Source organism: Trichoderma gamsii, assembly GCF_001481775.2.
Source record: "Trichoderma gamsii strain T6085 chromosome Unknown Scaffold_70.2, whole genome shotgun sequence".
NCBI lineage: Eukaryota > Fungi > Ascomycota > Sordariomycetes > Hypocreales > Hypocreaceae > Trichoderma > Trichoderma gamsii.
In genome coordinates this window covers 1-22,432 of record NW_020171407.1, presented here as the reverse complement: position 1 = coordinate 22,432, position 22,432 = coordinate 1, and the positions used below count along the sequence as shown (strand labels likewise).

Below are 22,432 nucleotides of genomic sequence, written 5' to 3'. Positions count from 1 at the left end.
CACTATGATGAATTGCACATATATGATTAAGAAAATGGCTCTTCCATTTTAACTTGACCTATTTAATTACTGGTTCACAATCTTTCGGATCGATGCGTGTCAAGCTTAAGCTCAAAGCCAATCGGCTCCGCTGCGGCACCGCAGCGCTAAAACCAATTGGCGCAGCTATGCGATTTGCATATGCATTTGGTGACATGAAGAAACTCCAAACCACCTCTTTCTTCTCATCTCTCTCAACAACCCTCGCCTTTCCCTCACCCAGAACAGGCCAATTGGGCGCCTAGGCCGTTGACCGACAATGGAGCGCCACAAGCAGGCCGTGACCAAGATTGCCGCCGCCGTCCGGGGCTACTTTGAGCGCGGCGAGGCGTACCGCATCTTCCACGGCTCGACAAACAGCACTCGCCCTCGTCCGGGTCCAGGCCACCGCGCCGTCGACATCAGCGCCCTCAGCAACGTCCTGGCAGTCGATCGCGGCGCGCGGACGGCCCTCGTCGAGCCCAATGTGCCCATGGACCGTCTGGTCGAGGCGACGCTGCGCCACGGCCTGGTGCCGCCCGTTGTGATGGAGTTCCCCGGCATCACGGCCGGCGGCGGCTACGCGGGCACCGCCGGCGAGAGCAGCTCGTTCCGCCACGGCTTCTTTGACGAGACGATCAACTACGTCGAGATGGTGCTGGGCAACGGCGAGGTCGTGCAGGCGTCGCCCACCGAGCGCTCGGATCTGTTCCGCGGCGCGGCGGGCGCTGTGGGAACGCTGGGCGTCACGACGCTCATGGAGCTGAACCTCATTGAGGCGCGCAAATTTGTCCAGACGACGTATCACCGCACCCACAGCGTGGCCGAGGCCGCTGCCCGTGTGCGCGCCGAGACGCAGGACCCCAAGAACGACTACGTCGACGGCATCCTCTTCTCCAAGGACCACGGCGTTGTCATCACCGGCCGCTTGACGGACGACAAGCCCGACGACCGCAAGGTCCAGACGTTCAGCCACGCCCAGGACCCGTGGTACTACCTCCACGTCGAGGACAAGACTCGACATAGCTCGGCCGAAACGCCGCTCGACGCCGTCACCGACTACATCCCGCTGGCCGAGTATCTCTTCCGCTACGACCGCGCGGGCTTCTGGGTCGGCGCCCAGGGCTTCACCTACTTCAAGTACGTGCCCTTCACCAGCTTCTGGCGCTGGTTCCTTGACGACTTCATGCACACGCGCATGCTCTACCGCGCCCTGCACGCCAGCGGCGAGTCGGCGCGCTTCGTCGTCCAGGACCTGGCCGTCCCCTACGACAAGGCCGCCGAGTTTGTCGACTACACCACCGACGAGTTCGGCATCTGGCCGCTCTGGCTGTGCCCTCTCAAGGAGACGCCCAACCCGACATTTCACCCGACGTGCGAAACGGAGGTTTCAGAGAACGGCAACAAGGTCATCCCCAAGCCCATGCTCAACATTGGCGTCTGGGGCTGGGGCCCCGAGAGCCACGACGACTTCATCACAAAAAACCGCGCGCTCGAGGACAAGCTCGTCCAGCTAGGCGGCCGCAAGTGGCTCTACGCCCACACGTACTACTCCGAGGACGAGTTCTGGCAGGTCTACGATAAGCCGTGGTACCAAGCCCTGAGGGAGAAATACAGCGCCACGACGCTGCCCTCGGTGTACGACAAGGTCAAGATTGACATTGAAGCGAGCAGGAGAGAGAGGCAGCTGTGGAAGAAGTCGCTCAAGAGCAAGTGGCCTGTGGGTGGGCTGTATGGAATTTGGAGGAGTATTCTTACGAGGGACTATAATTTGCATAGGCATGCGGAGTGGAAATACAAGGGGGATGAGTGATGTATATGTATGATATAAGATGAGGAAGAGAAAAAGGAGCTTGATGTGAACATGACAGAGATTAGATTAGACCAAAAGAAGGCTTGCTCTGCAGCTTACTGTTAGACATGCAATGCGATGGGCCAGGATGGCCATGTAAAACAATAGAAACCAATGGATACCCTGAGCATATAAGCTCACAACATATCATCACATAATCTTATAGAGCAACTTCAATTCGCACATCATATCATGTCTATATTTTGAAGGCTCAAGCTCCTGAGAGCAAAGCTCATCTCTAAATACTTTACACTCATGATACCCGGCACAACTCATGTGCATCATGTATTTCTCTCCATCCTCGTATTTTATTCTTCACGGCTTCTCATTACGGGTCTTAAACATGCCCAACTTTTGCCGTCTATATTCAGAAAAAAAAAAAGAAAAAATCATCGCAACAAATTCCAAGTTTATCATCTGCGTTTCCCTCAAGCAGATGAGTCTATCGCTGTGCTTTCGTCGTGCCACTAGATAGCGTAGGTAGTATTCCCATAACAATCGCCCAATAGTGGTTTTTTCAAAAATAGGACGCCGTGTGCTCCATGCCGCACAAATTATTCAAACAGAAAAAAAAATTAAGTTTTCTTTATGTTCAATGAAAAAGGTGGTGAAAGAAGAAGATTGACCGTCTAGGCCAATTTAAGCCTTGACCTTGTATTCGCGCTTGAACATGTCGTCAATGTTCTCCAGGTAGTAGGTGCCAGGAGCAATGGTAGAGGCATCACCCTTGGGGGTGTAGTTCTTCTGGAGATGGGCCTGCTTTCGGAGATTGCACATCTCATCGTAGGTCTCAGGAGGGACGGCACGGCGGGCCTCCAGACGAGCGGGGATGTCCAGGATCTTGTGCATGGTCTCGACGTTGCCGACGACGCGGAGAGACAGGAAGGTGGCGGCGAGGCCGGAGCCGTAGCTGAAGAGACCAATTCGCTTGTTCTCGAGAGCCTTGGCGTCGTTGAAGGACAGCAGACTGGCCAGACCACCCCAGACGCTGGCGCAGTACATGTTGCCGCAGAGGGTGGCAACCTGGATGGCGGGGTTGACGCGCTCCTGGAAGCGCTTCTTGGTGAGACCCATGAAAGTCTTCTCCAGAGCCTTGTCGGTCAGGGACTTTTCATAATCCATGTCACGCAGCTCAGGGGCGACCTCGGCGAAGGCAGCGGCATCAGCGTTGTTCAGGAAGTCGTGGTACAGCAGTCTGGCGTATGACTTCTGGACCAGCTTGCAGGTGGGGGCATGGAAAGCAAGGTAGTCGAAGCGGTCGAGAGGGGTCTTGCTGGAGTCGACACCGTTGGTGGTGCCGTTGGCAAACTTGGCCTCCTTCTTGCAGTAGTCCCGGTAGGCAGCATCAAGAGCCTTGGTGTAGCAAGTGAGGGAGAAGTGGCCGTCGACAACGGGGTACTCGCTGGTCAGGTCAGGCTTGTAGAAGTCGTAGGCGTGCTGCATAAAGGTGCCGCGCAGACCGGGCTCAACAACGAGAGGGGCGTTAGGGCCAACAAGAATGGCCACGGCGCCAGCGCCACCGGTTGGTCGGGCTGCACCCTTGGCATAGAGGGCAATGTCACCAGCGACCACAATGGCGTCGCGGCCGTCCCAGCCTGAGGACTCGACCCAGTTGACGCTGTTGATGAAGGCGTTGGTGCCGCCGTAGCAGGCGTTGAGGGTGTCGACACCCTCAATGTTGGTGTTTTCACCAAACAGTTGCATCAGGACAGACTTGACGGACTTGGACTTGTCGAGGATGGTCTCGGTGCCAACCTCGAGACGGCCGATCTCGTTGACGTCGATGTTGTAGTTCTTAATGAGTCTTGAGGTGACGGTGAGAGACATGGAGTAGATATCTAGAGTCAATGTTAGTCGTGGGCTCAAGAATTCAGGGGTATAGGCAGAGAAAAAAAAAAGTGTAGCAAATGCGCGGGGAGAATAGAGAAATGCCAAACTCACCCTCTCGGTCGTCACAGAAGGCCATCTTGGTCTGGCCTAGACCAATGGTGTACTTGCCAGCGGCAGCACCATCGAACTTCTCGAGCTCGGTCTGCTCAACATACTGTTGGGAGAAATCACTGTCAGCGGCATGATTTTGAGGAATTGCGGTGGATGGAGGGGCAATTGACGAACCTGGCTGGGGAAGTAGATCTCAATGGCCTTGATGCCAATGTTCTGAGGTCGGGCGGCCATTCTGAAAGGTAGAGCTGGGTGTAATGAAGCTTGAGAGAGCTGTTCAAGTGAGTTGAGAGAGTAAAGAGTGAAGGAGAGGAAAGCTGCCAGCTCAGGAGGGGATACCGTCGACTTTCTGGCTGGGACGTGGCGGGCTGCAAGTCCATTTAAAGGTTTTCACCGCCCTGGTGGCAGGCGGTCGCTGTAGCGCCTTAGTCGCAGGGGACTGCATAGCGGCAGCGCTTCTGCCAGGGGTTGCGCTACCAGTGGACACTCCCGCTATGGTTTAGCAGGCAGAGGTGCATCCACAGGGGGGGGGGGATCCAGATGCTGGCCAGGTGGGGATCGGCCGTTGCTTTTTTTTTCCTTTTGGCGCTTTTTGATCGCATCAATCTGGCCTTGGAAATTGCATGGCTGAGTAGATTGCCGGTAGTGCGAGCTTTGCTATCTTAGCGGATCGCGACTACGAGTACGGAGCACGCGAATACCGTGCCGTACCTGAGCACAGAGATACGAGCAAGTGTGTGTGAGAACGCAGCAGGGAATGAATATCTAGATCTAGATACATGCAGCAGGACACTCGAATCCGGATCTTCTTCGCCTTCAGATTGTCTGATCTGTTCCTCCCTGAGAGGCCCCCATGCGAGCGTTATCTCTGATTGCTCACAAGCGAGTAAGTTTGTGGGGGAAAGGAAAATCCAGCCTTCATCATCAAGTGGGCTCTCCTTACTCGCCCCAGAAATTTCTTGTAGCAGCAGCATCTCTATCACTCCCAAATGCTCTCGTGCCATTGCTACCGTGTCCTCCATCCCCTCGCGCCCAATTCGCTCCATATTTCGTAGCCATCAGCTTGCTATTAGCACTCTGTGTGTGGCCGTTCAGTCGGGCCGCGTGTCGTCCCATATTCTCTCCTGCAAAGTGCCAGCTCACTCGCTGCCTCTATTCCCATCGCCCAGATCGCAGCGCATTGTCCAAAGTCTTACCATGCTGCGTTGTCAATCGCCCCACCACCTTTTTCTCTTCCGCTTCCTACATCGCTACAATCCTCTTCGTCCCACCATTCCCTCTTCAGCTTAGGCTTCACTTACATGGGGACCAACGCCAGCATCATCTCCTTTCAGCCATTTATGTAAATGGCACTCTCCAGCGCTGCCAGTTGCATCATTGACCCTGGCTTAGGCAAGAGTTGCACAGTTCTAGGACCAATCTCAGCCGGGCCGGGCACATTGCGGCTAGTTCCATCACGGACTCTAATGCGCCGAATCTAATGTCGCCGACTACCTATTCTACCCTTCTCTCCGTGAGCTTGCTCCGAAAGCCATATCTGTATGGCCAACGGCGGACATGCAAAGTCAGACTGAACACGGTGAGACCGATATTTTTGGCTTGCATTCACCGACAGTTGATCCATAAGGACAGACGCTGCCTGGAAATCTTTGTACCACCTCGTCCTAAGACGTGTCTTTATCCTCTCCATTGTCTTTTGCTAAAGTACAAGCAGGTACTTTGTAGTAAACTTTACAGCCTTAGAACGCCAGCAACATCAAAAGCCCCTTTCCTGACAGGCTTGAGGCTTGCGTGGTATAAACTCCAAGGCTACAAAGCGTAAATCGTCCGCAATCTGTTGCCAGAAGCAGAAGCTACCCAAGGTAATCCCTCATCATGTAGATGCCATCGTCACTCCGCAACCGCGCAGGCATGGCTTCGTTCACGACGTCCGCTCGGATTCCGGGACGGCCCCACTACCGGCCTCGTAACTCGGATCGAGAAGTCGCGACCCAGCTTCGCGAGAATCCAAGGAAGGTGCCCAAGACAAACGGCAAAAGCTGCATCACACCATCTTGGCAGGTTGATAAGATTCACCATCGGTGATGTGTCGCATTTCGATGAATTACAGCCAGCTCTAGATTGCCGTGCATGAAACAACCACTGATCAATCCAAAGATAGGATGCGAATACGAACATTGCACTAGTACCTTGCATATCGCGAATACGTCTTGTGCGGTAATTAACATGTATTAGACCCGCAATAACCTAATCTCATTGGCCAGCGACCTGCGTACTCGTACCGTCAGTTCTGTACATGATCGCCAACAGATTGAGAGACCACAATGTCAATGCGTGAAATCGCAACACCACGTTGGTTTATTGCGGGGAAGCGGCATCTCCCAGCGCTTATGTCGTGATCTTGAGATTTGCAGAATCCCAGCCGCGTCTTATCGATACAGAGCTCCGCATGCATACGCGAGAGAGAGCGTCTCAGTAGATAGAGATCCAATAACGGCAACCTCGTAATCGACAATAGCCACCAGAAGGAGATTAGAAAATGACGAAATGCAATATTTTGAGTAAATAAAAGACACAAGGCAGTAAACAACATTACAAGAATCTAAGACACGCCGATATTACACTCCTTCGTATCTAAAGGATAGATGCTACAGAGGACACGGTTATAGTAGTGCGATCATAACGATTGTCTAGGCCTCAGTGCGGCGTTCCCTCTGGTGCGTGATAAAAGTGTATACCAGTCGACAAGCAAAATGTAATAATTTTGAATCAAATTAGATGCATTAGGCTATAACGCATGATGCAACGATAAGAACTTGTCTTGACAATATGAAGTAGTAATGATACCGGGTAGCTGTACTAAGAAGAAAAACGAGAAACCAATAAGCATGGACATTGGAGAACTTGCGATCAATATGAGATATCATGTTATTTAAATTGAGTGTTCTCCTAGGTATTTTCTTATTTCATGTACTCTATTGATGTAGGTCAAAATACAAAGTACAAGTTCCAAAAACAAAAAAAGAAAACGCCACGCTATGCGATCCGTTATGTGACACTCTTGCCACAATCATACACGCTCATACTCGGAATCCGAAGTCGTGCTCTTCTTTTCCTCCTTCACAGTTCCCGCCTCGGCCGTCTCTACAGTCTCGGACTTCACTTCTTCCTTCCCAGCCTCTCCAGCGGACAGAGGCTGCTTAGGAGTATCGTCGGCACTCTTAGTCTCAGTGCTCTCCTTCTTATCCGAAGCCTCATCGGTCTTCTTCTCGGCCTCCTCACTCTTCTTCTTCTCCTCTTCAGCCTTGAGCTTATTCTTCTCCTCCTCCTCTCGCTCCTTGCGGCGCTTCTCAGCCTCCTGAATCTCCTTTTCCTTCTTATCCTTGCGAGTCTGAATCACCCAAGCGTCAGCAGCCTCAATGGCCTCCTCAGGAGAACGCTTGTGCCTAAGAAGCAGTCCTTGAATCTCAGCGGGGCTGAACTCGTGCTCGGGGATCTTGGCGGAAAAGTGCGTGGATAGGTTTTCAATACGCTCAGAGATTTCGGCGTGCTGGCGGGCCCATCTCTCCTTTGCCTCCTCGGAGGGCTCAGCACGCTTAGGAGTACTGGAACCGTCCTTGGCCTTCATGGCAAGCTCGGTTGAAGCAAACTCGCTCTCAAAGGGAGCGTAGATGGCACGGAAGATGGACTCGGACATGGTCTTGTCGGCAAGAGAGAAGGGAACAATCATATCCACACGGCCGGGTCGGATAAGCGCCTTGTCCAACTTCTCGATGTGGTTGGTGGTCATGATGAGCAGACGTCCCTCTTGCGAGGCAACGCCATCAAGGATGTTGAGGAGGCCAGAGAGTGAAAGGCGACCAGTGGATCCAGAGGATGAAGAAGAGGACGAAGGAGGAGGAGGAGGAGCTGAAGGATCCGTGCTTGGGGCGGGATTAGGCGCAGCGTCTGGCTCTTCTCGCGTGTGAGTCAAGCCAGCAGTGTCGATATCTTCGAGAAGGACGAGACAACGGGTGGGGAGGCTGCCGAAGAGAGAAGTGAGGCCCTCTTCGGTAGCGTTGATGGAGCTGAGGCTGACGATGTAAATCTTCATACGGAAGTATCCAGCCAGGGCCAAGCTGAGCGAGCTCTTTCCGGTACCTGGAGGGCCATACAAGAGGTAGCCGCGTCGATAGGGAATTCCACGGTTGGCATACCACCGACGAGTAGCAGGGTTGAGGTAGTCAGCGGTGTCGGCAATCAGATCCTCCTTCAGCTTCTCATCCAGGATGACGGTCGAGAAGGGGCGGTTAGGACGAGACAAGCTGCGCTGCCAGTATGGCTCTCCGCCGTAAGCAGAGCCGCTGGAGCTTCTGTAGATGAGAGTCTTGCGTTCGTCCTTCTTGAGGTACATCTGGCGAGCATCGGCAAGGAGCTCCTTTAGAAGGCGAGGGTTCCGGCCAAAGCATGAGATGGAGAGCTCCTCTCGCTCGCTGGCGCTCTGGAAGTTGATCTGCTGCTGGTTCTGGTGGCGCTCAAAAAAGAATGGGCGGCTCTTGTACCAGAACAGATGAGAGCCAAAGGACGGGGTGTAATGGAGGTTCTGCTTTGGCCCCATGAAATCGACAACAGGCACGTCCTCGTCGCCCTCATCGTCGCTGTCGTCATCCGAGTTTCCTCCCCAGACGTAGCTGCTGCGAGAGTAGAGGTCGGTATTGACCAGGAAGCGGCGCGAGTTTTGCGAAAACTTTTGGCGCGAGATCCAAAGCATGAGCATGTTGTAAATCTCGTCATCGGTGCGGACCCTGAAGGACGACATGAGGTACTCGTCGATCCATGCCCACAGAGAAGTGCTGATGTAGCCCCACACGAAGTTGAGGCCGAAGATGGCGACGATGAGGGGGATGTAGAAGTTGAGGTCGATGCCGAGGTAGGTGTGCAAGGCGGATGAGAACATGGAGAAGCCGGGGAAGAAGTAGTTGAGCAGGGCGAATTGCGGATTGGGGACGATTCCGCCGCCTGGGAGAGAAGACATGTTGATGAAGGGATCCATGGCTGCTGCTTGTGACCCAGGCTTTGAGAGACGCAAGATTTGGGATATTGTTTTGTAAAGGACGGTCCCAGCAGAAGGCGCCACTCAATCCAATGTATGTGCGGTGAACTGAGCTGTGAGCGAGCCTCGCCTCCCAGAAAAGTCCCAGATGAAAGAGTCCCAACGCTGCTCTGAGAGAGAGAAGAGGAGTGAGAGTGTCGTGTCTTACATGCAGCCATAAGACGAGCGTCCTCTCCTTATATATACATGCAGGCCTTGCTCCAGGCAGATCAAGCCTGGACGGGAGCCAAGCCAGCCCAAGGATGGTGTTTGACAGCTGAGCTGCGGCCTGGGCGGTGGAGACGAGGCCAGGCGATGTGAATGGCCAGCGCCAGCATTGCCGGCAGATCTCGTTGGATGACTCCCGTCCGAGTGGAGAACTGACTGCCTGATTGCGCCGGAGCTTGATGGGAGGCCCCTCTTTGGAGCCGCCACCGGATTTGATCTGCTTGTGGCATGTGCTTTTCAGCGCTTTTCAGTGCTTTTCAACAAACAGCATTGAAGTGTTGTCTTGGTAGTTTCCCAATCATGATTGAGCATCAAGTGTCTGTTTTCTATACATTCATGTAATTCAATTGACAGCTTCACAACGCCTGGCGGCAGCGTGGCACAAGGCAATTCTCACTGGCTCTTCGTCGCGTGCTCCGAAATTTTATGCTGTGTCACCCATCCCCCTCCCTGCATGTTAAATAAAGTGCTCCCCCAGCTGCAATCATCTCTCTCTCCCCATGGCCTCCATTCCGACCATAAGCGCTCTAGGAAAGGGCCGTACACGAAAACAGTAAAAAATCGCCAAACGAGTTAAACAAGGATCTGACCGCCGATTGAGTCACTGGCGAGAAATCATAATGAGCCGCAGTGCTCCAGCTGGCAGCTAAGCCTCACAGCCTCCTAAGAGCCTCCTCTCACTTCGATGTTCAGCAGGTGCCTTGTAAGGCTGCCTGGACAAGAGAAAACGGCCCCATCAGCGCGAACCCCAGTTGGGCCAAACGCTGCACGCTAGACTGTGCAAATTCACTGTGCATCTGCACTGCAAGTATCCGTAGAGCTGGTGTTAAGCATAGTGGTTCTTAAAAGTGGAGGGGAATAGCACCGCCTCTTTGACACTGCAGGACAGGCGTGAATGGCCCAAAACTGTGCCACTAGAAACTGTAGAAACCTAACGGATGTTGTCCGAGCATATGAGATGCGACGGGCTATCCTAACGGATGCTGGACAGGAAAGTCACTGTCATATGGTTCAAGATGCTGGATTCTTCAAGGGAAACAAAATGTGTTGGCATACAGTGCATAGTGAGTATGATACTGTCTTGCGCACTGTCAACGAGATATAAGAAATCGAATTCCATGTCTAGGGACCCCAGACTCGGTCACGATCTGCTATGGTCACCCGAATTATGGATCACGGAGCCCCAGGTTATCTTAGAGTTACCCAACTCGCTCTCCACAGAAATAGGATATTGGTGTACACCACTGATCTTACCTCCATCTTGAAGGATTTGGATAGTATGGTTAAGACCAAACTCGTAAGTGGTAACAGAGTCTGAGCATCTCGAGTCGACATACGCTTAATTCCTATCCGGGAGGATTTAATTACCAATTAACTGATTAGTGAAACATGTCTCATTGCTCCAGCTGACGCACATTTCATTATCACGTAGAGGCAATGACCTCAAGCCTATCCAGCCGTAGAATTTCCCAAGATCATGTTCCTGTGTAAATGGAAGAGGGCTGAGTCAAAATTGAGTAAAGATGCGGAATAGAGCCGAGTGTAGGTTGCGTGGCACATTTGCAAGCTTAAAAAGCCACTCCAGAGCCCCGCTAGGAAGCTTCGTATAATTAAGAAGCAAAGTATAGCATGAGTATAAGATGTTGTTAATTTGAATCTGGAAGCAATCATACACTATCTTTGTCAGTAAATGTTGCAAGTCTCGAGACCAGCTGTGGAAGGAAGCGGGCGTTCGCTTCTTCACATACGATGCATTTTGCATTCTCTGCTCGCTGTTGTTGACATCGACGAACAGCATATTAGTGACTGGTTCTGAGGTGGCGGTGGCTTTCGCTGCACTCATTCGAAATGCAATGCTTCCACGTATCTGACATGCCCCCTTTTCATCGCCGTTTTCATATCCGCAATATGCATTCGGCTTCGTGGCTATTCATGTGCGTCGTGTGCACTCGGTAGCTTGCAGAGGGGGTAAAACATGTAGTCAATGCTGAATTCCACTTGGCTGGTTTCTCGATAAGACTGCGCTTTTTTTGGGTTAAAACAGTGGCCGTTCGTGTCACATTATCTACACTAGTAGTACTGGTGAAATTAGCTCCCATCAAAGCCAGACTGTATACATTAACCCATGGGTTATTTAATTATATATACACTTAAGGATTAAGCAGGAGTAGCAGGAGTAGCAGGAGTAGCAGGAGTAGCAGGAGTAGCAGGAGTAGCAGGAGTAGCAGGAGTAGCAGGAGTAGCAGGAGTAGCAGGAGTAGCAGGAGTAGCAGGAGTAGCAGAGGTAGCAGAGGTAGCAGAGGTAGGCTTATAGAAGACTTAAGTTTCCATGCGGTTAAGCTCTCATCTACAGAGAGTATAAAGTTCAACTCGTTTGGCCATAATAAGATTAAGTAAAGCTTGGTCGTTTACCTAGACTGCTTCACAAAAGGATTTGAGGTACAGTTCCCCGCTGAAATAAAGTTCAATGCCAACAACTTAATACCGCTGGGGCAGCAAATGAGTCAAAGATAAGGAAGCTCCGACCTATATAATAACCCGCACTCTCGCCCTCATTTCTACTTCAACTATCTTCTTAACACCAAATCGCTACTTTTACTCACCTCTTCTCTCAATACTATTTGGGTTATATTTGCCGCTGCTCCTACTGCCCAACACCGCCATGACTTCCAAGTTGAGCGTCCGTAAAAGACAACATTGCCCAAGCCACGCGGCGAGAGCAACAATTAAACAGTGCAGGGCTCAACTACGAGCTGCTTCAAATCGAAGAAGAAGGCCATCGGGTTATTAGCCCTAGGTCCGAAAAGATTGTACTGGACCTTATTCACCGTATGGATGATCACATTGAAAATCCTGATTTCCGAAAGCAGACCAAGTTCGCTCGCGAGATGACAACAAAGGTATCGGAGATGCATGATCGAATAAAGACCGACAAAGCCTACGAACCTGCGTTTAGAAAACTGGAAGAGCTGCTGGAGGTGCAATTCCATCTTCGATACAGCGATTATTTAGCTATATACACAAGCCACATGAGAAAAACGGCGAGAGACCTCAAAAAGAACAGCGACTATGAGATCAGCAGCTCCAAGTCTACTTATAACGAGCCCGACTCTGGTCCTGACGAACTCAAGCCCGCATATGATGGCCTTAAGCCCACCGATGATCTCAAGCCTGCGCCTCACGCCATATAGAATGAAGCATGGCAATTCTTTTTGCGCGAATCATGGTCAGCAATCTATGAACGTCTATTGGACGAAAGTGTATTCATCACCGGCAAGCAATGTCCGGACGACCCAATTGCAAGCAGAAACGTGCCCTTAGTGAGGCTGCTGCAAATGGTTGCTATGCTCACAAAGCAGGACACGCTGGATGTTGCAAGAGCCATAGGCGCTTATGTTAATAATCGCAACGCCGCTGAGTTACAACGTTATATCAAGAAAAAGGACTCACTTCAAATAGCGGCGTATCTCAGCAAGGATCTAGAAGCATTATCTGAACCGCCGAGAAACTGTGCGAAAAATGTGGCCATCATCAAAACCGCAATACTTTTTGTTTCGCAACTATACTTCAAGGATTTCAGGTGGGACGATAAGCTACAGATGGTAATCTCATATACAGATGACCCTGCCATTGTGGAAAGTCGATCTTCAACGGCCGGAAAAGCACATTTGGAAGAAGATTCAAGCAATGCCTCATAGAATGAGAAACGCGAGGCAAAAAGGGCTCAAAGCTGCTACTGCTATTACTGCTTTTATTACTTTTACTACTGCTACTAGTTTTATTGCTGCTATTAGTTTTACTACTGCTACTGCTGTTATTCACTTCTATTACTTATACTGCTTTCATTTACTACTATTACCGCTGCTATAACTAGGATGCTGGATGATAGAACCGGGATGCAGGATAACTTTTAATGTTCCTCGATTCCCTTAATAACCCATGCGGGTAATTGTATGCATTGGGTTCAGGTAGTTGGGTCGAAGCGAGCCTGCTTCTAGAAGCAAAGAGATTAGCCCTAATGCATTTAACTTCATATCTCATCAGTAAAATAAGGAAAGTGGCCTTCGTGTCTCTGTCCTAGGAGAATTCATTTTCTCTTTGTGAAGACGAAATAAGTTCCATTAGAATGAAATCGTACGTTATATACTGTATACCCCTAAGCCCCTAAGACATAACTTATTCCTTTCTAATTAATAGTTATAAGAGCTATATACAATAAGGAATATCCGCGTGATTAAGGTAAAGTAGATACTGATTGCTAATTAGAATGCATTTCTGCCGGGATTACTTTCCGACAAGAAGGATAATAGGACTGGTTTTCATCATAAGGTAGTTGAAGCCTACACTTAGATGAACCAACTGCTGCCAGATAACTGCTCCAAAATCTTTTTCCTATTGAGGCTTTGTGGCGGTGCTGCGGAATGGCAACATGTCGGAAGTCGACACGTTCATGGGATTTCCGATTTTCTTGATTTGCTGGCGCAGACTTGGATTCTTTTGGATCCTATTCTCAAGGAGGATCAGCAAGACTGTATATGCTCAGAACCACTAAAAGACGAACATACCACGTGCCTAAACAGATTGGTCTCATGTTTGCCAGATGAAAAAGTGGCTTTCAATGTAGTAACTTGCCATGGACAGAGACAGAAATGAACATACCATATAATATGGAAAATTGGTCCCAAGGCGCCTGATGGTACTGTCATAGAGCCAAAACTGTACGACGGGCTTACGAGCAGGATCTTTTCCTTCGCTTCGGCAACAAGAAATTCCCAAACGGCAGTCATACCAGGGTCGTCACAGTCCCAGTTACTCCGTTCGTTGTCGGCCGCAAACGTTATGGGGTCTACCGATGATTGTGCATAGGTAGTCTGACGAATGCTGTTGCCATTAGCACGCTATCAAAGACCGCAGAGACAGACCAGCTTACTGCGTGATGAGCCGACGTATACCCTCGACTGTACCAGGGCCATACGAAAATGTTTCATCATGGCCTCCAACTAGTCAACGTTCGGTGTGGTGAAGATTTCCGGGTCGAAACCTTGTCTGATCAGCCCCGCCTGTACTAGAGGGCTCAAGACTATAGGCGTAGTGACTATAGGCGTAGTGACGACAGCGCCGTTCTTGCCATCAATGAGGTTTGATTCATCCGACGACTAAGTTGGTTCAAGTTCCTCTTCGTAGTCCGAGTCTTGCGAACCTGGGACAGAAATTGGCGTCAAAAGAAGACTGCCATCATGATCTGGAGACAAGGAGACCAAAACTCTGTTTCAACTGAAACTTTGTCGCTGGAGCTGTGGCCAAGTTCATTGACCAGAGAGACAAAGGCACATCAATTGTGTCATCAACAACGCTCTCAGGGCACAGTGGGCTCAATCAAGTGGTGCAATAGCGTTTTGGCGGCGGAGAAGCAGAAGACTTGGCGGCTGCATCCCCAATTGGCTCAATGTCTGTTAGATTGAGACGAGAGCTGCGACGATGTTTTGGCACCTGAGATACCAAAGGCGTCCTAACTATGTGTTCCATGTCCTTTATTGCTTTTGCATCGAGATGATCGTTTTGGCAGCCTGCGGTTGCGATCAATGGCTGGTTGGCAGACGACAATTGCGTACGCATAAATTGAAGGGAATCCATTGAGTTTAACATTTTTCTTTAGGTGTGGGAAATGTCTGCTCGACCGCTACTTTCTCTGGATGAGGCAGTAGCGGTCGTTTGGTCGGAAGCAGCGCTACGTGCCTGCCATACCGAAAATCTGCTTAATGTAGAGTACCTGTACCGCTGTCAGAAATCTAGCTGTAGTTATGTACTGAGTACCAACGAATGGAGCTCTGCTTCCTTTTGATGTTACCAGAAAGGAAGCACTAGAATCGACAGCTACTAGTATATTGAAAATTATCTTAACGGCCATTAATCACGCTTTACCAGAGTGGAAAATCGTGTATAATGGCCTCACCAATTTTCATTCTAAAGGCCAACGGAGAGCTGTGAATGATACAAGCTGTTGAAATGTATTAATCATTCTAAACTAATAATTGTCAGAACTCTGTTAACAACGCTGCCTCTACTTTTGCCTTAAGTTATAAGTATATGCTATATTTACCATATCTACTACTGCTATTACTGCTACTACTACTACTGCTGCTACTGTATGTCTACTACATGTACCCAAGTCTATGTCCAAAAATTGCAACGTCCCCAACAGAATGCGAGCACTGCCGCCATGCCACCGCCCAAGACCTTTTGTGGCGTCGTCCTCATCCGATGCATGTTCATCACTTTCATCACAGTAAGCGACCCAATAGCTGGATTGTACCGAGTTAACCATCGGTGCTGAACAGTTTCTGGGTCCTTGGCACAAGTTCCACGATTCTATCTATCCCTAGTGTGCCACCACAATTCGTTATAAACGACGTCTCGAGACCACTTATCGATGCCCACAATGCGGGGTTTATCTTGCCACAATGCGCCCTTTTGTTGTCCAAACTCATGAGTTTAGTCATTCTGTCCGCTTAAATTGAATGTCTCCTCGAATCTGTTCGCTGGTACACATGTGACTCGAGTTTGTAATACATGCTCGGATATCACCCGGCGTACCGTGTGGAGTAAAGCAAGTAAAGAGTCATTTCTTCCGTAGTTGGAATTTGTAGATCAGAGAAAGCCATGGTTGATACGCAGAGCGAAGCCATTCTGCTCGGATTTTGTACCGTTAAAGGACTAGATTCTGCTTGCTCCCGGTAAGTAACTGCATGTTAGTGCAGCAGAGTAGCGTTATGATGCAGCCACCACTTGCCCAGTTGTTCAATATCATTTACTTTTACATGTTAGTGGCATACTATTTTTAGAGCCTGATCTTGTCCAATATGCAAGGTGATAATGCATGCATGCCCATGGATGGCGGAGATTAAGAGGTCTCATCTGGGGCCTCTCGATCTTGCTGAAGACAATGGGAAGACGCAGTCCACTCCACTTTTCTCTTAATAATGCATCTTGGCGGATATCTTTACAATTTGGAAGTTATCGTTGCCTAGCTACAGTTAAGAGGTAGTTGGAGCTTTGTTCGTGTACATATATACATATGCTTGTCCCAGACCTCGGCATCATGAGCTGTGTGGATGGATGCATGTATCATGCCTGCTTCGTGAATAGCCATTATCCTACAAAATGAACTCAAATTTTTTACCCTTTACCTGAATGAGGGTTTTCTATTGTATAATTCTTCTTTCTTCAAACAGACAAGACGCTTTCAACGCAACTGGGGCATTAGATCGGTTCGTCGCCAATTGGCGTTATTGGACTCGAGTGGATCGCTCCAACGGCCGAACTCACCAGTAGCTGTAGCTAGAGAGCTAGTTGCCGCCGGAGCTAAAGATTCTGGATACTAGACCAGCCAGTAGCAGTCTCCAGTGTAAGACGTATACAGACAAAAGAGGGGCGGGATAATTAACTCTTGCTGGGATCCGGACGCCGAAAGGTTATGGCCATGTGCGTCGTAAGCCATCTTGTTCAGACAAATGTGCTCAGCTTGGCCCTTAAATCCACAAACTTCAACAAGCTGTCACCAAAGAAGAAGAAGCTGAGCAAAATAAAAGAGGTGAGTCGCATTTTGCCATGCCAAACTTCTGCAAGGATACCGAGTCCGCCTCTAAAAATAGCTCCCAGAGGGGTTGCATTGCATGTTAAGCGCCTAGTCGGACATTGGCTTAGCGGAGGGCTCGCTTCGTGAGACTGATTGGTGCAGCGCTTCCAGGATCAGTGAAAGAAATCCAGCGATTGGCCCAGCCGGCTTTTTCGCCTCTTGCTGAGCGGCTGCGGGAACCTTTTCCGGGGTGGGCGCGTGGAGGAAGCGGGCTTTTGTACATAATTCCAGGCGGCATCTCGCCTTTTTCTTTTGCTTCTTGCAAAAACAACTCGTCGGCCTTCTGTGCGTATCTCTGTATTTTCCTGTGACCATATAGCATCATCATCATCATCTTTTGAGGAGTCAGAGTGGCCCTTACCTGGCGACCGCTGTTTTTAAATCTTCCGAGATTGATTGCATCTTCCCACTTATTGGGTTACATTCATCGACATTTCGACAGCAGAACCAACAGCAGCTCTCCCAAACAAGGAATTCCCCGTTACAAATTCTCTTTATAAAGGCGAAGCGCACAAAAGAATAAAGCGATCAATCCGAGACCGATATCATCACCATCTGCCTCGATAATGGCTGCGAGAAGTTTACTGATGGCCGTATGGCTTTTGGCTCTGCCTCTTCTCTCATGGGCACATGTCGTTATCGTGTATCCCGGCTGGCGCGGCGACAATCTAATCACCAACGCGACGTTCCCATACGGCATGCAGTGGATGTATCCCTGTAAGACTTTCTCTCAATGCGATGCCTACCATCATTCTCTTCGTAGCGGGTTGCTAACAATTCATCCAGGCGGTGGTCACCCTGCGACAACAAACCGCACCTTCTGGCCCACGACGGGAGCGCCCATATCGTTCCAGCCCGGCTGGTTCGTGGGCCATGCGACGGCGATGCTGCAGGTCAACCTGGGCATGGGCAGTGACGGCCCCGATGGCGGACCGCTGCACATGGAGCACCAGATTGTGCCCAAGTTTGGCATTCTCGGCCCCAGCAACAACCCCTTCCCGGGCACCATCTGTTTGGACCATGTGACGGTGCCGACTGATATCGGCGTCAAGGCGGGAGTCAATGCCACGATCCAGATTGTCATGTCAGCACAGCACGGCGCCGCGCTGTTCTCGGTAAGTGCCCATGATTGTGGAAAACGCTTTGACGTAGTATCGTTTGGAACATTGAATGTGAGGCTGATGCGGAGATTTAACAGTGCGTCGACATCACCTTTGTCGAGCCGGGCGACAAACGGATCCCGCCGGTCAACGGCACCAACTGCTTCAACTCTTCCGACATTGGATATTCAGACATTCATCTCGCCACCATCTCCACGGGCGTGGATCTTGGCGATCTTGGCGAGCTGAAGATGTGAGTGATGATGACGATCCAGACCGTCTATGCCACTACAATGGACTGAAGTTGGAGACTTGATTTGTAAACCGGACGCTCGAGATTCAAAAACCACGATGAGGAATGATAGAGAACCCTAGGGATGAAAAGGGATGATGATACCCAAAGGCAGATGATGCGAGGTCATCGACAACGGACCCAGAAGCCAATATTACGAATAACATTATTCACTGTACTTTAGAGCGCAAAGGTTGCCGGTTTTACCTTTTTTGTTTTATTTATCTAGTCACTGTATATACTTCCATTCTCAAATGAATGACTATTGTTTTTGAACTTTCATTTAAGTGGCTCTTGAATGCCATATTGTCTGTTTGTCTCGGATGTCTGTGCTACCCGTTGCAATGGCTTCACTCACACTACATCTTGAGCTATTGACGTGAGGTGTGCCATACCTGTGTTGTGTAACAATATACTGCATGTTTCAGAAGAATGATTCATCTCTTCTATTGCAGGGGTTGATACCCGCCATTATTACTATTACGGCTGTGAGAGAGCGAAAATGGTTATTGATAAGATAGTCCACGTCCCTGAAGCTTCTGTTATTCCAGCGCAAACAGGATACTCATCTCGTCGGCCGTTATATTTTGTTTTTGACGTGAAGCATACTCAAACAGCTTCAAAAGCTCTGTCATCGTGCCGAAATCAAGTGGTTTGCACTCATTCGCTTGAAGTCTCTTGACTTTCTCATACAAACCTTACACGGCAAACAGGTTCATGAGATGAGCAAACCAGTGGCAGATAAACGGAGCGGCTACGCTCTCAACCTTTTTAGTGTAAAGTTATTGATTGAACTGATAGGTTTGGTCTTAGAAAGCTCCAAGGATAGTTAACAATTCTAATTGGATATTTTCGTCCGTTCAACCCAGACCAATATTCCAGCTTCGATACAGAAGAAGCCCTCGTGCAAAACATTGTCTATCGGAAAACAACGACTCCTATCGCAGATATATTTCAATGAATAGTCTGTGCCTTTATGTCAGCGATGGAGACGATCAACTCACTTTTTTCCTATTTTTCTTCGCCCCCTTCATGGTCCTCGCGTCCACCACAGACGCCCTCGCCACCCTCCGAAGAGCCGACCACCTCGTCTGAAAACAGTTCCTCTGGAAGCAAAACTTCCAAAATTAGCCTTGAGAATCACTCAAAGAAGGTGGAGTATCTAAAACTCCCTCAAGGCCCTCAGGAGCCCAAAGAACTTCAAGAGACAACTCTACTCTTCAGATTCATGGTATACGCCTCTGGTGGCACGCTCCCCTCGGAAGTCAGAAAAGTGACGAGCAAGGCGACGAAACACCGAAAAAGCACCGTCAATTGCGCACCTTCCAAACAAGCAACGCAGTACTCTTGGGTAGTCCGGCATCAATGCCGTAAGAAGCGCAGAAGGGGCAGGGATCCCCTTGAAGCTGAGGTTTTACTGGCGGGAACTGGCGACATAGCTACACACGAGGAAGATACTCACGAGGTTGACACACACGAGGACACACACGAAGACACAAACGAAGACATACACGAGGAGGACGCACAAGAGGAGGATGTACGTGAGCAAGACGCGCATGAGCAAGCTTTTTGTGGGAAGGGCTTACCTGGAAAGGATTCGAAAAAGTTCGTTACTTTCGATATATCCGCCAATCCACCCAAGCAACCAGCGCTGAGAGTAACTTTGAGGGACAGCGCTCCAGTTCCAAGATCATGGAGCTTTAGCCTTTTTCAGAGGCCCAGATTCAGGTTTTACTGATGCCAAGGCCAGTCGAATCAAGATGCTCCAACCTCTCACAGGAAATGTGAGAATAAAGCCTCATCTTCCCTACGTCTTCTCAGCTCTTTTTGACACAAGTATACTCCATGTTCTTTATACCAATCTCTGATAAGTCAGGGGTTATATGAAGAGAAAAAAAGAATACTAATGATAATTAATTGAGAAAGTAGGGTTAAGATATAGCCAATACACGTTTATTGTTTCTAGCTGTGGCTACAAGTACCTAGTGATTATAGTGACTCATCTGTTTTCAACAGGTTAAGTAGGAAGGGGCGTAACGTAAAATAGGGACTGCAAAATGAAAATGCACACAGAAATTAAGAACAACAACAGTAGCAGCAGTAGCAGCAGCCTAAGCTATACCTAGAGTGCAAGATAATACAACTGCGTTGCCTATATGCAGGTTCCCTTGATCATTGGCATAGTAGATACTAGCGTTATTGTGGTGTGTGAAGTTAGGATATGTGTGCTGATTTTTAAAGAGTTCCATCCGTTTTATTCTTCGAAGACCTTGCATGGTCTCAATTCCCCCAGTTCCTTCATCCCCTTTCCAGCCAAAACTTATCCTTTCTTAGCGTCATTCTTTTTTCCAGTCCTTGTAGCATCATTCTCAGTTTGTCTTTCCTTGTAGCCAATTTTGGCGTTGCTGTGATCGGGGATCGCAGCGCTGTTCAGAGGTCGGTTTTGGGCTGCGCTGGCCGCGCGAGCGCTGTTCTTCTTTCTACAACTTCGTCTGGCCTTTCGCTTAGGCTTGCCGGTGGTGATCTGTTCTTGGTAAGCCGTGGCGGATGGTGCTACAGTAGAAGCGTCATGAATTTGCAAGGAAGTCGGAATGGTACCGTCCGCGTTTGTGAGGCCGATAACAGAGTCGTCAGGGACCTTAGAGTCATTCCCTTCCTCAACGTACTGCCGGTATTGGTCTTTCGCGAGCCTAATATGTGCGGTGTAGGCATCCGGCTTCGCTGTTCCATAATTCCCCTCTCGGATCTCCCTAAATTTCTTGACCGACTACGGCAGTTTACTGCACTTGACTGAGAGAAGGCGTGCCGGTCGATGTTGTCTATAGGAGTTACATACATTCTCGAAGAATTTGAGGCTTATCGCGGGCTTGTTGGCGGTCTCAGGGCATCTTTTACCGGAGTGTTTGCCGCTGTAAAAGCCACATCTGATCTCCGTCTGGCAGTTTGCTTGCTCATGTCCAGGCAAGTGGCAGAAGGCATACACCTTGTCCCGTCCCATGAGCTTAACGATTGAGTCTCGCGATACAAGGTAGTGGTGGCAGTGTGCGAGACTTGTGACCCGTCAGGGCTGTCCCTTTGCCGACCAAGATAGTCAAGGCCTGCGCTCGCGTGGTCATGACTGCTAGTCGTTCGTCTTCTACCAGAAAGCTTGGTTTCATAAACCGTATCAGGTCACAGGTTACGATTTCTGTTTGCTGACTGGGCGAGTTGTCAATGGTCCGGACGAACCAGAGGCCGAGAGGTAGTTCCGCGTAGGAATCTCAGTAAACTTTTCCCCAAGCTAACGCTTCTGCTTGCTGTATCCTGTCATCGGTTTTGCCTCCGCGGCATCCTCACGTGAGTTCTTGGTAGGGGCTGCTTCTGATGTCTGGGGATTTTGAAGTAGTCTCATCACCTCTCTCATCCTTCTATCGCGGAGTAGACGAAGAACCAGCTGACGACTGAATGAGTTCGTTAACTCTGCTGTATGTGTCTGACGTTGCGGGCAACGGCTTGGAGTGACTCGGGGAAGGTTGAGAGATGGTCCCAGCACGGAGCAGAGTGCCCAACGGCCACGTATTTCACTTTCACGATGACTGAAGCAGTTGCAAATGAGGTGGTGGCTGTGCTGATAAGACGATCGACTGCGTCAAAGTCTGTGGTAGAAAACCTGCTTATCAGCAGCTTCTTCCACCTTTGACATGTTGATACTGAGAAAGGCAAACTCGAATGCCGTATTTTCTTCGCGAATGAGGAATTTCACCGAAAGCACTCTTTCGGTGCTCGATCCTCATCGGGGTCTAATTTCAACCGTAGGCCTAGAGCAACGCTGTTTCGACCAAGATGCTTGACGTAGTCATGATGAAAGTCTGGTGGCTGCTCATGATATACGGACAGTAAAGCGCTTGCTTGTCTGTAGGCTTTCGCATTTTCAATCCTTGAGCAGTGTAGGTTCCTCGAGTGCAGTGACCAGACCGCGAGTATTCACATGTGGCGCTTCGTCAACGAGGAGGATCTCAGGTGTTTGGGAGTGTCTTGAGCGCAATGCTCGGGTGGTGGATTCCATTGTGCTGTTGATTGCATTTGGTCAAGGTTGGGGTCAAGATGCTTTGGACTAAGGCTTTCCTGGTGAAATGCTTGATGAACGCTGCTATCGCCGTTACTGCTGCTAGGTATTGCTATTACTGCTACTACTACTACTACTACTACTACTACTACTACTACTACTACTACTACTACTACTACTACTACTACTACTACTACTACTACTACTACTACTACTACTACTACTACTACTACTACTACTACTACTACT

The 22,432-nt window shown here is 49.6% G+C and overlaps 9 protein-coding genes across 9 annotated transcripts; 5 read left to right on the top strand and 4 right to left on the bottom strand.

Annotated features, from left to right (window-relative positions):
* Positions 1–298: 298 nt before the first annotated feature.
* Positions 299–1,831, top strand: TGAM01_v210706 (delta24-sterol reductase; the record flags this gene model as incomplete). The annotated part of the gene is made up of 1 exon (XM_024550855.1): positions 299–1,831. The coding sequence occupies one exon, from the start codon at positions 299–301 to the stop codon at positions 1,829–1,831; it is 1,533 nt and encodes a 510-aa protein (XP_024404400.1).
* A 678-nt stretch (positions 1,832–2,509) lies between these two features.
* TGAM01_v210705 (hydroxymethylglutaryl-CoA synthase) lies at positions 2,510–4,045 on the bottom strand (the record flags this gene model as incomplete). Its single annotated transcript, XM_018807323.2, has 3 exons — positions 2,510–3,708; positions 3,812–3,914; positions 3,986–4,045. The coding sequence occupies 3 exons, from the start codon at positions 4,043–4,045 to the stop codon at positions 2,510–2,512; spliced, it is 1,362 nt and encodes a 453-aa protein (XP_018659489.2).
* A 2,836-nt stretch (positions 4,046–6,881) lies between these two features.
* TGAM01_v210704 (mitochondrial chaperone BCS1) lies at positions 6,882–8,843 on the bottom strand (the record flags this gene model as incomplete). The annotated part of the gene is made up of 1 exon (XM_018807322.1): positions 6,882–8,843. One exon carries the CDS (start codon positions 8,841–8,843, stop codon positions 6,882–6,884), a length of 1,962 nt encoding a protein of 653 aa, XP_018659488.1.
* A 2,929-nt stretch (positions 8,844–11,772) lies between these two features.
* On the top strand, positions 11,773–12,301 carry TGAM01_v210703 (hypothetical protein; the record flags this gene model as incomplete). Its single annotated transcript, XM_018807321.1, has 2 exons — positions 11,773–11,794; positions 11,850–12,301. The coding sequence occupies 2 exons, from the start codon at positions 11,773–11,775 to the stop codon at positions 12,299–12,301; spliced, it is 474 nt and encodes a 157-aa protein (XP_018659487.1).
* A 1,809-nt stretch (positions 12,302–14,110) lies between these two features.
* On the bottom strand, positions 14,111–14,254 carry TGAM01_v210702 (hypothetical protein; the record flags this gene model as incomplete). The annotated part of the gene is made up of 1 exon (XM_024550854.1): positions 14,111–14,254. A coding segment is annotated over one exon (144 nt), but the record flags the coding sequence as incomplete, so codon positions are not given.
* Positions 14,255–17,312: 3,058 nt separating this feature from the next.
* Positions 17,313–18,103, top strand: TGAM01_v210701 (hypothetical protein; the record flags this gene model as incomplete). Its single annotated transcript, XM_018807320.1, has 3 exons — positions 17,313–17,463; positions 17,533–17,861; positions 17,945–18,103. 3 exons carry the CDS (start codon positions 17,313–17,315, stop codon positions 18,101–18,103), a joined length of 639 nt encoding a protein of 212 aa, XP_018659486.1.
* A 1,020-nt stretch (positions 18,104–19,123) lies between these two features.
* TGAM01_v210700 (hypothetical protein) lies at positions 19,124–19,876 on the top strand (the record flags this gene model as incomplete). Its single annotated transcript, XM_024550853.1, has 1 exon — positions 19,124–19,876. The coding sequence occupies one exon, from the start codon at positions 19,124–19,126 to the stop codon at positions 19,874–19,876; it is 753 nt and encodes a 250-aa protein (XP_024404398.1).
* Positions 19,877–20,458: 582 nt separating this feature from the next.
* TGAM01_v210699 (hypothetical protein) lies at positions 20,459–21,136 on the bottom strand (the record flags this gene model as incomplete). The annotated part of the gene is made up of 2 exons (XM_018807318.1): positions 20,459–20,905; positions 20,975–21,136. 2 exons carry the CDS (start codon positions 21,134–21,136, stop codon positions 20,459–20,461), a joined length of 609 nt encoding a protein of 202 aa, XP_018659484.1.
* A 1,085-nt stretch (positions 21,137–22,221) lies between these two features.
* Positions 22,222–22,432, top strand: TGAM01_v210698 (hypothetical protein; the record flags this gene model as incomplete). The annotated part of the gene is made up of 1 exon (XM_024550852.1): positions 22,222–22,432. A coding segment is annotated over one exon (211 nt), but the record flags the coding sequence as incomplete, so codon positions are not given.